We start from the raw sequence: 13907 nt of genomic DNA, 5'->3' as shown, positions 1-13907 counted from the left end.
TCGGTGTCCTGGGGTGTCATCCCTCCTCCCCAGCTTCCCAGATAGGAACCATGCTTGGGGCGTGGCCAGGCTGTAGTGTCGGGAATGGGTTGTCCCCCGAGTTGGATGCTAGCAGAGGTCCTACTGCTGTGATGCACAGACTCAGGGACCCCCTGGGAAGCTGCCAGTCTCTCACGTGGCCCCCAGAGAGCAGTTATCAGCACCGACTGCCACGTAGGAAGAATAAAGTTCTGCATTCACTGTGTGCCTGGTTCTGGGCATGGTGGATGGCGGGGCTACACAGGAGAAAGTGGGGTGGTGTTCACAGCTGGAGTCCTACAATCATGGGCGGGGGGGTGGGAACAGGGCTTTGAGTTGTGCTGGGGGGTGGGGAAAGCCACTGGCACACAGCAACTCTGGGTACAGGGCTGGAGCACGAGTGTTAAGGAGGCCCAAGGGTCTGCCAAGTAAGGTCACAAGGACCCTCTTGGGTCACCAGAGGGACCCAAGCCAGAGCCCTCAGGACCTACCACTGGAGAGAGACAGACATGGCCCTCGCAGAGTGGAGCCCCGGAGGGTATGTCCAGAACTTCCCCACAGGCAGCCACAGGCGTCAGGGCTACCCCACTGACGCGACGTTTGAGCTCAGCCAGACCCAGGGGGACAGAGACCAGCTAAGCCTTCAGGGCCAGTCCCATGCCATGATGCCCTGGAATGTGACCCGGGCTGGTTTCGGGGTGGCTGCCAGGACGGAGAACAAACGCCCTTTGCTTCCTGCGGGGCCTCGGGTTTTGCGCGGCGCCAGAGAAGCTGTGGTGGGGCGTGTGAGGGCGCCAGGTGCAGGGAGGGGGTGCGGGGCGCTAGAGTACCTGTTCCCAAGGCCTCCCCCAGGCCCCCAAACCAGCACATGGCTCTCTCCTCGTAGAGACACCAAGTGGGACCGTGACCCTTCAGACCGAGTGGGCCCTGCAACCCGACACGAGCTCGCTAAGCCTCAGTTTCCCCCCCTGCCCGTGCCCAGTCAAAACCACACACCACAGAGGCTGGGGCCAGATCAGAAATGTATCAGGCGGAATTTATTCCCGGGAAGTTCCCCCGGCAGAGTTTTGACACAACGCTGGCTGAAGGCACTGGGCACTGGTTGAGACCGGGGACTGTGCCACCCCCTCTGCCCAGTGGCGAGTGAGTAGAGTGGGCGCTGAGCACGTGCAAAGGGGTGAAGGGCAGAGCTGATCTGGGCGGAGCGTCACCTTGGAGTACGGCCCTGTGGGCGTGGCCACAAGGGGCGGGGCGGGCCCAGGGCCAGGAAGTGGGGCTTCCCCACAGGCCACTACGTGACACTGGGGGGCAGGCGAGCCGCCGCTGTCTTCTCCACCACGAAGCCGTAATTATACTGCAGGGAGGGGGGCATAGAGTGAGAAAGGGGCGTGTGGGGGGTGGGGGGCAGCAGGAACAGTGGGAGCAGGATGCGCCCCTCCCGCCCAAGCACCCACCTCCTCCTCGATGTCCGCCAGTGACTTGATGGTCAGATTCCCGAAGTTGGAGAAGGCCTAACAGCAGGCACGGGTCAGTCCTGGTACTCGGAGTCCAGCCTGGGTTACTCCCCACCCCCACCCTCACCCTGTGTTGTCCTTATACCCCTATCCAGACTCAGGCATTGGGCACTGCACACTCCCCCCCCTCCGCAGAACAGACTCACCAGGGATCCGCAGGTTCGGCCCTCAAATCGGGGATGCAGTGTGAAGGGGACCCCGTCCATGGCTGCAGGAAACACACAGGGGAAGGCGCTGAGGGCGGGCCTGGGGTTTGTCCCCTCCTCTTCTCAGTGTCCCGGCCCGGCTCCAACTGACCACACCCAAGCTGCTTCCCAGACCTCCCTTCACCCGCTGGGGATGCAGCGCCGCCCACCGCATCCAGCGCTGTACCCCAGCGCACCTGAGATGCCATAGAGATTGGAGGCGTCGTAGATGGAGTCGTTCCTCCGCAGGGTGGAGGCCCGAGAGCTCAGCCTGGACAGTGTGGGCGCCTGGCCGCTGGCCTTGCTACTGCGGATGGGATGGTCGGGTCAGGCCCTGGCCCCCGCCAGCCCCGCCCCTGCTGAGGACTCACCTGGGCAAGCTGGGAGTGTCCAGGGAAAGACCCTGCATCTCCTTGTTGAGCGCTCTGGGCTTAGGCACTGGCCGCGGGGCTTTGGCCGTCTTGCACCAGATGGCGAAGCCCCCCATGTCCCTGGGGGAAGGAAGCGGTTCAGGCCAGGGCAGTTGTGGGCAGTTGCGGAGGGACCTGGGCGCCCGGCAGCCCCCGCCTTGGCGGACGCAGTGACTGCTTTGTGAGAGCCAAGCTCCAGCCATGAGGCCACCTGTACCCAGGTCCTCCCGCTACCGGTATGCTCCAGGGAGACTGAGGCACAGAATCGTCAGAGGGTCCCAGCCAGAACTAGAAGAGCAAAGTGGCCGTACCCCACACGATGGTACCCAGGAACCGTCTTGGTCTTGCCGCTGAGTCGGACGTCGACCACCACTGTCTCTGCTGCGCTCAGCGGCACCTGCTTCATACACAAGCGCTTCTTCTTGGAGATGGAGGCCTCTGGGAGTGGGGATGGGGGGTGAGGAGACGGAAGGGGCAGGGGAGCAGCTCAAAGGTGGCTGTGGGGGATGCGCTCCCTGAGGTGCCGCCTGGGGGAGCCACCTGGCCAGTGGTGGTCATATCAACAGTGGCCTAGGCAGTGGAGGACGTTCCACACTGCCAACGGCTCCTGGAGCGCATGGAGGAGCACCTACGGGTGGCGGCGCGAGTAAACGGCGGGACACCAGGAGGAGCCAGGAGTTAGGAAGCAGAGCAGCATACCAGGGCGAGAGCGGGGGGAGAGGGGCAGGAAAGGAGGAGGCGGCGGTGGAGTCCGCAGCATCCGCCCAAGAGGTGGGCAAGGCTGCTCCAGGCAGAGGAGCCGGCGTGCGCCGGAGCTGGGGAGCGCAAGGGAGAAGGGCGTCGTCAACCCGGCCTGGGCAGAGGCCATGCTCGGCGACAGAGGCGGTGCCCAGGGGCGGCCACGTCCACTCGCCTGGTGCGGACCCTCGGCCGACCTGCCGCTGCCCAGCGAGGGCGTCCAGGGGGTCGCCCGCCGCTCCCTCCACTCCCACCCCCACCCCCGGCTGGGCCAGGAGCCTCACTGGAGTCCAGGGGGTCGCAGACCGGGGCGAAGCCCGGCGGGAGGGGGCTCCTGTCCACCAGGACCCGGATCTCGGTCACCACATTCTCCTGCGGGTTCTGGAGGCGGCAGCCGGCGCAGAGTCAGTCCAGCCGCCCGGGGGCGCGGGCAGTCCCCGTGGGACCCTCCCGCGGGCGCCCCTTACCTCCAGGTTGCCCAGGGCGCTGAGGCACAGGAAGTAGCCGGGTTTCTGTGCGAAACTCCGGCCGAAGGCGGCGGGCGCGGCCTCCACGGTACTGGAGATCTAGGACGCGGACGCGGGTCAGCGCCCACTGGTCGCCCCCCGTCCCCGCCACGCCACCAGCCCGCAGCCCCGACGTCGCTCACCGCGCTGAAGCCCCGCGGTGGGGCGGCCGAGGCCGACGACCAGACCAGGCCGGTGAGCGGCGGTGCGTCGGGTCCGGGCCCGGGATCCATCTCCCTGCAGGTGCGGAGAACCGGGTAGGAAGTCCCCGCGGCCAGCCCACCGCCGGCCGGGGAACTACATTTCCCAGAAGGCCTCGCGAGGGCTTCCGCCTGGTGCCACCAATCGCGTGGCCGTAGTAGGGCCACGCCCTTACACATCACCCAGGTGCGCCCGGCCGACGTGGGCGGATAAGGGTCTTTTCCCACGGCCGGGAACTTCCGTCGGAAATGTGCCTCCGCGGTGCTGCCCGGAACTACATTGCCCAGAATTCCTGGCAGAGTCAGGCTCTCCGCCCCCGCGGCCCCCCCCAACCCCCCCCCCCCCCCCCCCCGCCTACCCCTCTTCTCAGGACTTTTAGGGGAAAACGAGGGAGGGGCGCGCGGTAGGGATGGGGAAGGAGGGGAACCTCAATTCTCGTTTCTGGAAAATGTCCCGCAAGGACCTCCGATGTGTGAAGTGGCGATTAAATTTAAATCAAAATAACGAGAAACAGGGCCTTGGGTTTCCTTGGGTTCCTTGGGTTCTGCTTACAGGACTTATTCACAGGTGCAATTCGCTTTCCAAGATGAAATCAAAAGGCGGCCAGAGCGATCGTGCAGTGTGTGGGGGTGGGGTGGGGGACGCTTGAGGCTGACCCGTGCTGTACCTCCCTGCACCCAAATGATCCTCGGAGTTTTGCCAGGGGTAGTCAGGGGAGGTCAGGATGTATGTTTTGCTCAGTTCGATTCTCAGCACCCCAGGGGTCCCTGAGAGGTGCCTGAAAGCTCCCCCCAAAAGGGAAGGTAACTGGGAGCTTGGCTATGGGTAACTTCTGGGCTCTGGGAGTGATCACGGACACGTCAGGAGCTGCCGGCGCTTGCCGGGTGCGCCCACTAGGAGTCACACTGGCGCCTGACCGCAGCCCTCCATCGCCGAGAAGGGGCAGGGATCTTGGTGGTGGTGGAGGAGGAGGTCTATGGACTGTGGATTCACCCTGATTCTTTATATATGTATTATTCAGTCATTGATTAAGCTGATTGAATTGGGCATGAACTCCACATTACTTTTTTTTTAAATTCAGAATGTTAATTTTATTTTATTATTATTTCCCCCTACCGCTTTCTTTTTTGATTCACAGTGAGACACAGTTACAAAGCTTTCATGTTTGAGCTTCAGTCATACAATCATCAAACACCCGTCCCTTCAGCAGTGCACATTTTCCAACACCAAAATCCCTAGTATTCCCCTACCCCCACCCCCATGCCAACCCTTTCCCTGCCTATGTGGCAGACAATTTCCCCCATACTCTCGCTCTACTTTGGTTACATTTGATATTTTGACACCAGTCTCACCACCACTCAAACCTGCCGAAAAGGCAATGCCAGATGATTTGTTTTGTATTGCTTGTTATGGATAGAATATAATGTCCAGGAAATTCTGTATCATTCTCTTCCAGTAGTTTTAGTTTATAGTCTCTGGGTCTTGGCTGTTGATGAGATTACATGGCGCCGGGGATAGTTCATGGGTGTGACTGCCAAGCTTCTGGAAAACTGGGGACCTGGGGGTAGGAGGCCCAGGCCTGATGCAAACAGGCTTGGAGATCTCAGTCATGGGTTCCAGCATACCTGGGTTTTCCTGCTGGTCTGTTCTTGGGTGAGGTTCATCCTGTCTTGGGTGAGACTCGTCCCCTCTTGGGTGAGGCTCGTCCGAGTGTGTGGAGAGTGACCTTGAGCATGATGGCCGTTGGATTCTGGAGGTCTTTGGCTGCCAGGGATTTGCTTGGGGCAGGGAGAGTGACTCAACCCGCCCCCTCCTCCAAGGTGCCCTGATGAGGACAACTTGGCATGAGGGCAGGAGATTCTGTGGTGCTCTGTTCCGGGAGCTTTAGCTTATAGTCTCTGAGTCTTGGCCACTGATGAGATTATATGGCACCAGCGGGCATTTTGGGGGAGTGACTGCCATAGGTAAAGGTAAAGGCCCTCCCGTTGATCGTCGATTTGCTCGAGCGAGCCCAGTAACGTCTCCATTGGAGACTTTGTTGTTACTGTGTCTGGCATATCGAATACTCTCGGTAGCTTGCCGGGCTCTCCGAGAGGGGCGGAGGAATCGAACTCGGGTCGGCCATGTTGGCCGCGTGTAAGGCGAACGCCCTACCCGCTGTGCTATCGCTCCAGCCTGGAAAACTGGGGAGCTGGGGGGAGGAGGCCCAGTCCCAATTCGAGCATCGCCCTGATTCTTGAGGGGCTTCTTTTTTTTTCTTTTTGCTTTTTAGGTCACACCTGGCAGGGTTACTCCTGGCTCTGCACTCAGGAATTACCCCTGGCGGTGCTCAGGGGACCATATGGGATGCTGGGAATCGAACCCTGGTCGGCCACATGCAAGGCAAACGCCCTACCACTGTGCTATTGCTCCAGCCCCTTGAGAGGGGGCTTCTGAGCCAGGGCACATGCCCCCAAGTCAAGGAGGGAAGTTTCCCCAGGAGGAGCTGGTGCACACTCTGAACGCCCCAACCTCCCCCCCTTTTTTTTGCTGTATTTGCTTTTTGGGTCACACCTGGCGATGCACAGGGGTTACTCCTGCCTCTTCACTCAGAAATTATTCCTGGCGGTACTTGGGGGGCCATATGGGATAGTGGGAATCAAACCTGGGTCAGCTGCATACAAGGCAAATACCCTCCCCGCTATGCTATCCCTCCAGCCCCACGCCCCAACCCTTAAATGCCCACCTGTCAGTTCCACTGGGTTCCATCCTCGCACCCCCTCACACCTCAGCATGGCTGGAGTGACCCACAGCACAGACCACAGGACGCTGGCTGTGAACACATCGACACAGGTCCGATCACCAGCAGCCCATGTGTTTCCATGAGTCCCCCCAGGAGTGACCCTTGAGCACCACTGGGTGTTACCCCCAAACAAAAACAACAACAAAAGAGCTGGAGCATTAGTACGTGGGGAGGGCATTTACCTTGCATGCGGTCAACCCGGGTCCTATCCCTGGCATTCCATGTGGTTCCCTGAGCCCCGCCAGGAATAATTCCTGGCTACAGAGCCAGGAGTAACCCCTGAGTATCGCTGGTCGTGACCAAAAAAGCAAAAATAATAATAATAATAAACCGCAAACAAAAAGAGGGTTCCCTCACATATGCCAGGCGTGATTCTGGTGTCGCTGCAGTCCGTGAACCAGGTCACCCAGGGGTGTGAGATTCACAAAGAGGCTGTGACAGCCCACACAGACAGCACCACTCCTGAAACGGAGACGCTAATGGCCAGAAAATGTCACCTCAGGGAGCACTGTGCCAACCAGGGGAGCACTGTGCACGAGAGCAAGTGTGTGACTGTGTATGTGTGTGTGTCAGCCTCAGGGAGGGCGTGTGTGAAGCCAGGAGGGCACTGTTAAGAGCACTGTGTGAGGATGAGTCTGGGGAGCACTGTAGGGCCCTGTGGGAGAGCTGGTGGGCGAGGGTGGTCAAGAGTTGGATGTGGAGCCAGTTCTGATGCCCCTGGAAGCTGAAACTGTTTCGGCTCCATCTCTGGGCGCCTTCAGGACGGCTCATGCTTCTCTGTCCAGTGGACAGTTTGACCTTAGACACAGAAGATCACACACATCTCTCAGGGCGCTGAACCAGGAGCTGGGGTGTGTGGAGACCAGGGCGGGGTCCTCAGTGTTCACGTGGCCCCGACAGGCTCATGACCTGCTGACCCATTCAGCCTGGTGCTGGACTAGCTACTTGCGCCTAGAGGCGGTGTCCAGCTGTCTGACACCCATCCTGCAGTAACTTCTGCAACGGCTGGGGCTGCAGCCCCTTGAGCTTCTCACGCTAGCCTGAAACTTAACTTTCTTTGTTGGGGGCACTTCTGAGCTCAGGGATCACTCCTGGTGGGCCTCAGAGAATCATTGGGGTGCCGAGCCCCAACCTTCTCTCCTGTCTCCCCAGTCTGAGCCTGAGTCCTGTGAAACCAGTTTCTTCTCCCCTGTGAAGCGGTGGGCACTGTAGTGGACATGGGGCAGAGCTGCCCTGGCACTGAGTCCCACAGTGTGTGTGTGTGGAGTGGGCTGGGCCCCGGGCCTCAGGCCAGCCCAGGGGTCCTGTCCACACACCCTAACTGGGAGCAGGGCAGTTCTGTCAGTTCTGCCCAGGCCCACCCGGGGAGGGCACAGTGGGTGTGAGCAGGGCATGGAGTCGCTCAGCCCAAACACTGAGACTCCAGATTAATGCTGGACTCTGGGTTTGAGGTCAGGCTTGGATTGCAGCTGCCTTCCGGAATGCAGGGGTCAGGCTGCAGGGTGGGGAGCCCGCCAACCACCCATTTCCGGCCACAGCCTCTGGCTGCCTTGGCCTCAGAGAGGAAAGGTCAGTTGGCCGCAGGCCCCTGCCGTCCACCTCCCTGCACTCCCGCCTCGCCTGTGTCCAGTGCTCGGCCACGCGTTTTCCAAGCGTCTCCACCCTCCAACCCTGAGCCGCCCCCCACCCCGTTGCTCCCTGCAGGGCGCACTCTCCCTGATTCTGAAAGGTGCGGGTTCCCCCAGGCTCTGAGGCCTCCGTCAAGGGTTTGTGGGTGAGGCGGCCCCTGGTGGTCGTATGGGGGACTGCAGGCTGGGTCACCTGCAGGGGGGCGGAGATTCTGGTTGGGTTTGGGGATTCCCTGCTCCTCAAGGCTGTGGAGGGGACCTCCCCGCGGGACACTGCTGAATCATCACGGAAACACCTACCCCCGCACATAACCCAGCTCGGGTTACCCAGGTTCTAGTCCACTTCGTCCGTGTCCCCACCCCCAACACCACCCCCTGTCCTCACCCCCCCACCCTGCCTCGCTTTCTCAGTCTCACTTTCTCTGCCTCATTTTCTCAGCAAGAGCGCCCGCCCACGTGCAGCGGGTAACTGTCAGTCATTGTAACTGTAAGAATAACCCTCTTCCCTCCCACAGCTGGAAAACGAAATTGAAACCTAATGGGCCTCTGAATCAGCGTCCAGTCTATGAACCGGGACCAGACAAAGTCTTACACAGGAGGAGTGGGTGGAGCATAAAACGTTCTGGCAGTGATTCGAGCAGGCAGCTGCCCCATCTCCCCACACAATGGCACCCACCTTCTACCACTTTGCCCCCGCGTTGGACCTGGAGATGCAGAACTTGGAGATGAGGAAGCTGCGGTGCTGGCAGTACCTGGCAGTGATTCTGGGGGTTCTGCTGCTCTTCCTGCTCTTTCCCCTGGGCTATCTCTGCTACACTGTCAGCCATCCAGCCTACCTGGATGACCTCCGCGCCCATAAGTTGTGTCACAACACTACAAGCCTCCTGGAGCAGCAGCTGGACCAGACCCGGAGGGAACTTGGGGATGCCCAGAAGCAGGTGGCATCCTACAACCAGACGGTGGTAAGGCAGGGGGCAGTGGAGGGGATGGGGGGGGGGGCTGCGGTGGCTGCGTTCTCCTCCAGGGCTTCTCCCACATCTAAGCTCTCTCTGGGGCGTTGGTGAAAAGTGGAGCCTTCCCTGAGATCTCCCAGCCAGAGGCCTTGGTTCCCACACCAGGATGGGCGGCACTGGTGGGGGGGGGGGCTGAAACTCCCCTTGGCCCCGTAGTGTTGGCGTGAGCTGCAAGTGAACAGAGATAGCTCAGGGTAGGAGAGTGAGTTTATTGGCGGCTCAGTGCTGAGGACTCCAAGTCAGAAGAGAAAGAGACTTGGAGCTCCATTTGCTGAGAGGGTCTCCCTTTTATCCTCTAAAGGTGCAAACTGGGGCCGGAATGATAGCCCAGCAGTAGGGCATTTGCCTTGCATGCGGCCGACCCAGGTTTGATCCCCGGCATCCCATATGGTCCCCTGAGCACCGCCAGGAGTAATTCCTGAGTGCAGAGCCAGGAGTAACCCATGAGCATTGCTGGGTGCGACCCAAAAAGAAAAAAAAAATAAAGGTGCAAACTACATACATTCTTATCAGTAATACAGGAGGTAGAGGTAACTGGCAAAAAACAATGAATGCATCTTTTTCGCTTGGTACAGCCTTCAGGTGCTCAAAGGGGAAACAGCCGGGTTAGCCTACCTCGCCCATGGTGTGGCCTTCAGGGGTCGTCTCCCGGGCGCGCCCATAAATTTGTCAGGCCCTGTGCTCTCCCAGAAATCCAGTAGGCAGGTGGGTCCTTAACTCCGTTAACTGGGGTCATAAAAGGAATGCTTCTCTCTCCCTTCCTTTGTTTAATTTAGGGGATCAGTTTCAGTTTGTTTTTTTTTTTTGCTTTTTGGGTCACACCCAGCGATGCTCAGAGGTTACTCCTGGCTCTGCACTCAGGAATTACCCCTGGCGGTGCTCAGGGGACCATATGGGATGCTGAGAATCGAACCCGGGTCGGCCGCGTGCAAGGCAGACGCCCTACCGGCTGTGCTATTGCTCCAGCCCCAAGTTTCAGTTTCTTGGTCCCCAACACATTTTCTTAATTTTCGTTAGAGTTTCATAATTCTCATTACATACAGCTTCTTATTACAGATTCCTATCTTGGGGACAGAGAAACCCTTCTCAGCCCCAGTCTGGGGGAGTGGAAGCCTCTCCCAGGGTATGGACTGGAGACCTCAGCAGGTCTGAGTCTCTGAAGGACTTGGACCGGAAGGAGGAGACTAATTTGGCTGGGAAATGCCCCTGGGTTGGGCTTCCCCAACACTGCAGTGTTTTGGAGGAACAGGTCAGAGATCTAGAGATCTCCAGGATTTAGAAGTTTCTAGGGTGTGGGGCATGGACAGCCCTCGGATTCCATGGGGACCTCCATGTCCCCACTGCCAGGCTCACATCCTTAGGGTAGACCCGGAAGTAGAGGGTGGTGGGGACCCGAGATCAGGCCTCCACTGAGACCCCCGACCCCAAGTCCAAGGAGAGGCCAGCTGCCCAGGGACAGAGCCATTTCTCAGTCTCTCCCCTTGGTCCAGGTGACCTTGATGGAGTCCCTAGAGATGAAGGAGAAAGAACATCACCGGAAGATGCAGGAGAAAGAGGAGCAGCATCAACGTGAGGGGCGGGGCCTGTGGGTGGGCGAGGCCTGGAGGTGGGTCAGGAACTGAAGACCAGGGAGCCTTGATGGGATCCAGGGTTGGAGTCCAGAGGCGCCACGGAGGCTGGGAGGGGCCATTCTGGCGTTCCCGGGTAGTGCTGGGCACGAGTGGACCAGAGGCGAGGGCACTCCGTGTTGGGCCAGTGGAGGATCATGGGCACTATGCTGAAGCACTCGATTCTGTCTCACTTTAGGGGAGATTCAGGCATTGAAACAGCAGCTGCAGGAGGCGCTGAAGAAGCCGGCCCCCCCAAAGTCTGACCCTGCCAGGTCTGGCCCCCACCCACACGCGGTGCCTCCGGGCCCAGGGAAGCGGAGAGAGCTGGGCTGGCAGCCTTGCCCCTGGCCATGCAGCAGGGGCTCTCGGTCTGCTTGCAGAGTTCCCCCCAATCCATCTCTTGGTGGGTGCAGGGAGGTTCCTAGGGGCCAGGCCCGGGAGCCGCCTGATCTCCCCTTGATGTCCACCCAGAGAGAACAAGTCCCAGGGTGAGTTGAACTCCGGCAGCTGCCAAGTCAGCCTCAACACCTGGGTGCTCCCAGGGCTGCTCCTGCTCTGGGCTCTGAGATTCCTGTGACCTCGCTCCAGGGAGTCAGCTGGTAATTGGGGGCTATCTGGGTGAGGGCCAGGGGAGGACCAAGCCTGGGGAGGCGGTCTTTCTGCAGGGGGCTGGGCTGAAGCGGCCAGGGTGGGCGTGGCTTAAGAGGGCGTGGCTTCTGTGGGGCGGGGCGGGGCGGGGCGGAGCAGGACAGCGCTTCCCTCCTCCTCCAGCGCCCCTGACTCTCTTTCCTTCTCTCCTAGGCCACAGTCTGGACTGGTCCAGGTCCTGCTCGGCTTCCGACCCTCTTCGTGGGACAAGGGGGTGCGCAAAGCAGTACGGCTGGGGGAGGGGAAGGGCAGCAGTGAGGATGGTACCTGGGCCACTCGGGCGGGACGGGCACGTGTGCTTCTTGCTGTCACAATCAATAGAGAGTTTGGTTCTGGACCCAGACAATAGAGATCACTGTGCTTCTGTCCACGTGCCGCCACTACCCACAGCCTGTGAGGCCCCCTCCACGGTTACCCCAGTGCTGGAGCTCTTCTGACCACTCACCATTCCCCTTCTCCCAAGACTGTGAGCAGTGAATCACACTCTCCCACAAAAAGGGTGATGGGGACCGGGGCGATAGTACAGAGGGGAGGGCGTTTGCCTTGCAAGTGGCCCCCCGGGTTCAATACTTGCCATCCCATATTACTCCAGTACCACCAGGAGTAATTCCTGAGTGCGGAGCCAGGAGAGACCCCTGAGCATTGCTGGGTGTGACCCCCAAAACAAAACAAAACAAAAAGTCGGATGGGTGAGAACCCAAACCTTGGTCAGAACCTGGGAACAATCCACCCCCAACTCAACCGCTCCTGTTCATCCTGCAAAGTGCAGTGCTGGGAACCTCCTTCTGTGGGACAAAGGACTGCGGGTCCCGTGAACCCTTCCCCCATTCCTGAGTCCCCACGCCCCAGAATCCCTTCCTCCTGTTGTCTCCCTCCCTCCAGCCATTGTTCAGACATTTCCTGTTCAGAGCGCTGGAGCCAGACCTCTGCTTCCCGCCAGAATTCCTAGAGCTCAGTGCATCCCCCCTTTCCCTGGCCTCCAGGCCCGATGTCAGTGGACACCCCCTTCATGATTGGCTGTGTGGTGACCTTGCTGAGTTCCTTCCTGCCCCAGGACCTTAATCTACTCCACCAGCCAAACACCTCCTGCTCCCAGCCCCGCGGTTCCAGGGCAAGGGTACTCGGTACCTGGGGCATGGTGAGTTCCTGTAGGGGCTGCCCTGTGCCCCCAGAAATGCCCAGCACTCAGACCCACAGATCTCTCTCAGCCCCGGACAAAAGCTGCCTTCCCTCGACGCACACAATCATTGGGGAGGGGTCGGGAAGGATGTCACATCTAGAAATCCCTTAACTGTGACTGAGTCTCTTTGCACATGCATTCACGGCTGCATGCCACAGAGGAGGAAACTGAGTCCAGAACATTCCAGAACTTGCTCCAGCTTTTCTGTTTTTTGTTTTTGTTTTGTTTTTTGCTTTTTGGGTCACAACCCAGCCATGCACAGGGGTTACTCCTGGCTCTGTACTCAAGAATTACTCCTGGCAGTGCTCAGGGGACCATATGGGATGCTGGGAATTGAACTGGGGTCGGCCATGTCCAAGGAAAATGCCCTACCCGCTGTGTTATCACTCCAGGAAATCTCTCCCTCTCTCTCTCTCTCTCTCTCTCTCTCTCTCTCTCTCTCACACACACACACACACACACACTGCCCCCATGTCCTGGAATGTCCCCAAATGAGCAACCTCGTCCATCACTGGGGATGAAGGGGGCAGGTTTGGGACAAATTGGACCTGCTAAACGTGTCCCCTCCTCCTCCTCCTCCCCCCTCCCAGTGGCATGGATATGTAGTTTTCTGTATTTTTGGCCACACCAAGCAGTGTTCAGGGGCTACTCACAGCTCTTTACTTGGGGGTCACTCCCTGCGGTCCTTCAAGGACTGTAATGCTGGGGATGGAGCCCGAATCCTGCACACAAGTCGGTGCTTCAGTCTCTTCTTTGTCCTAAAAAATGCCCCTTGTCCTGCAAGCTGGACCCGGGCTGTGTGCCTGTGGCCGGGGCGCTGCCTCTCGGGTGGAGAAAGAGACGGGTGAGCCCTGACGCTGTCTCTTCATCTCTTCATCGTTCCCAGCAGTGCTTACGCCGGGTGCCAGGCTGCTGCCAGCCAGAAGCGATAAGGCAGAGGAGAGGCAGCCTTGGGGCTTTAGGGGGAATGATGAACGTGAAACCTAACAACTGGTAAGGGGCAGGAGAGATGGGCCAGTAGGGAGGGCACCTGCTGTGCTTGCGTCCAGTCTAGGTTCCATCCCAGCACCCCGTGATGACCTGAGCCTGCCAGGAATAAGCCCAGAGCGTAGCTGGTTGTGTCCGCACAAAAGAAAGAGAAAAAAAAAGAGAAAAGAAGAACCCAGCAGTAAGAGTTCATGAACAGGGTCGTGAGTTGGTGAGGAGGGTAGTTTTGGATGGGGGGAGGTGAGGAACAATTAGGGCAAAGAGAGAGGAGAGGGCGGGTACCACGCACCAGGGAAGCCCTGGGAGGGCGTCACGGAGGAGGAAGGAAGTGACGGGCGTGCAGGCTTGGAGGGAAGAAGAAATGGGGCTTTAACTCTGGCCAGGAAGGGGAGTTTGGGTTTGGCTCCAACCCCGTCCTTTGGGGCGAGCGGCTCCAGACTGGACCCAGTGCAAGAAACCGGCGCCTGTCTCAAAAGACTAGGGTCAG

The 13907-nt window shown here is 59.4% G+C and overlaps 2 protein-coding genes across 3 annotated transcripts; one reads left to right on the top strand and one right to left on the bottom strand.

Annotated features, from left to right (window-relative positions):
- Positions 1 to 1084: 1084 nt before the first annotated feature.
- Positions 1085 to 3673, bottom strand: MVB12A (multivesicular body subunit 12A). Of its 2 annotated transcripts, none has more exons than XM_056119813.1 (9): positions 3515 to 3673; positions 3333 to 3431; positions 3150 to 3246; positions 2439 to 2565; positions 2089 to 2208; positions 1915 to 2021; positions 1679 to 1740; positions 1473 to 1529; positions 1085 to 1372 (listed from the first exon to the last, which is right to left on the bottom strand). In XM_056119813.1, the coding sequence occupies exons 1-9, from the start codon at positions 3602 to 3604 to the stop codon at positions 1310 to 1312; spliced, it is 822 nt and encodes a 273-aa protein (XP_055975788.1). In that variant the 5' UTR covers positions 3605 to 3673; the 3' UTR covers positions 1085 to 1309. The 2 variants fall into 2 exon arrangements, with proteins under 2 accessions (XP_055975788.1, XP_055975787.1); XM_056119812.1 differs by having other exon boundaries at positions 1087 to 1372; positions 1915 to 2024.
- A 4282-nt stretch (positions 3674 to 7955) lies between these two features.
- Positions 7956 to 11590, top strand: LOC130028960 (bone marrow stromal antigen 2-like). The gene is made up of 6 exons (XM_056119820.1): positions 7956 to 8083; positions 8498 to 8944; positions 10486 to 10564; positions 10802 to 10877; positions 11077 to 11204; positions 11407 to 11590. The coding sequence occupies exons 2-5, from the start codon at positions 8648 to 8650 to the stop codon at positions 11180 to 11182; spliced, it is 558 nt and encodes a 185-aa protein (XP_055975795.1). The 5' UTR covers positions 7956 to 8083; positions 8498 to 8647; the 3' UTR covers positions 11183 to 11204; positions 11407 to 11590.
- The last annotated feature ends 2317 nt before the right edge of the window (positions 11591 to 13907 follow it).

This window comes from Sorex fumeus, unplaced genomic scaffold (assembly GCF_029834395.1).
Source record: "Sorex fumeus unplaced genomic scaffold, SorFum_2.1 ptg000041l, whole genome shotgun sequence".
In the NCBI taxonomy this organism is placed as follows: domain Eukaryota; kingdom Metazoa; phylum Chordata; class Mammalia; order Eulipotyphla; family Soricidae; genus Sorex; species Sorex fumeus.
Note: the sequence above shows the minus strand (reverse complement) of the source record. Positions and strands in the feature narration are given on the sequence as shown.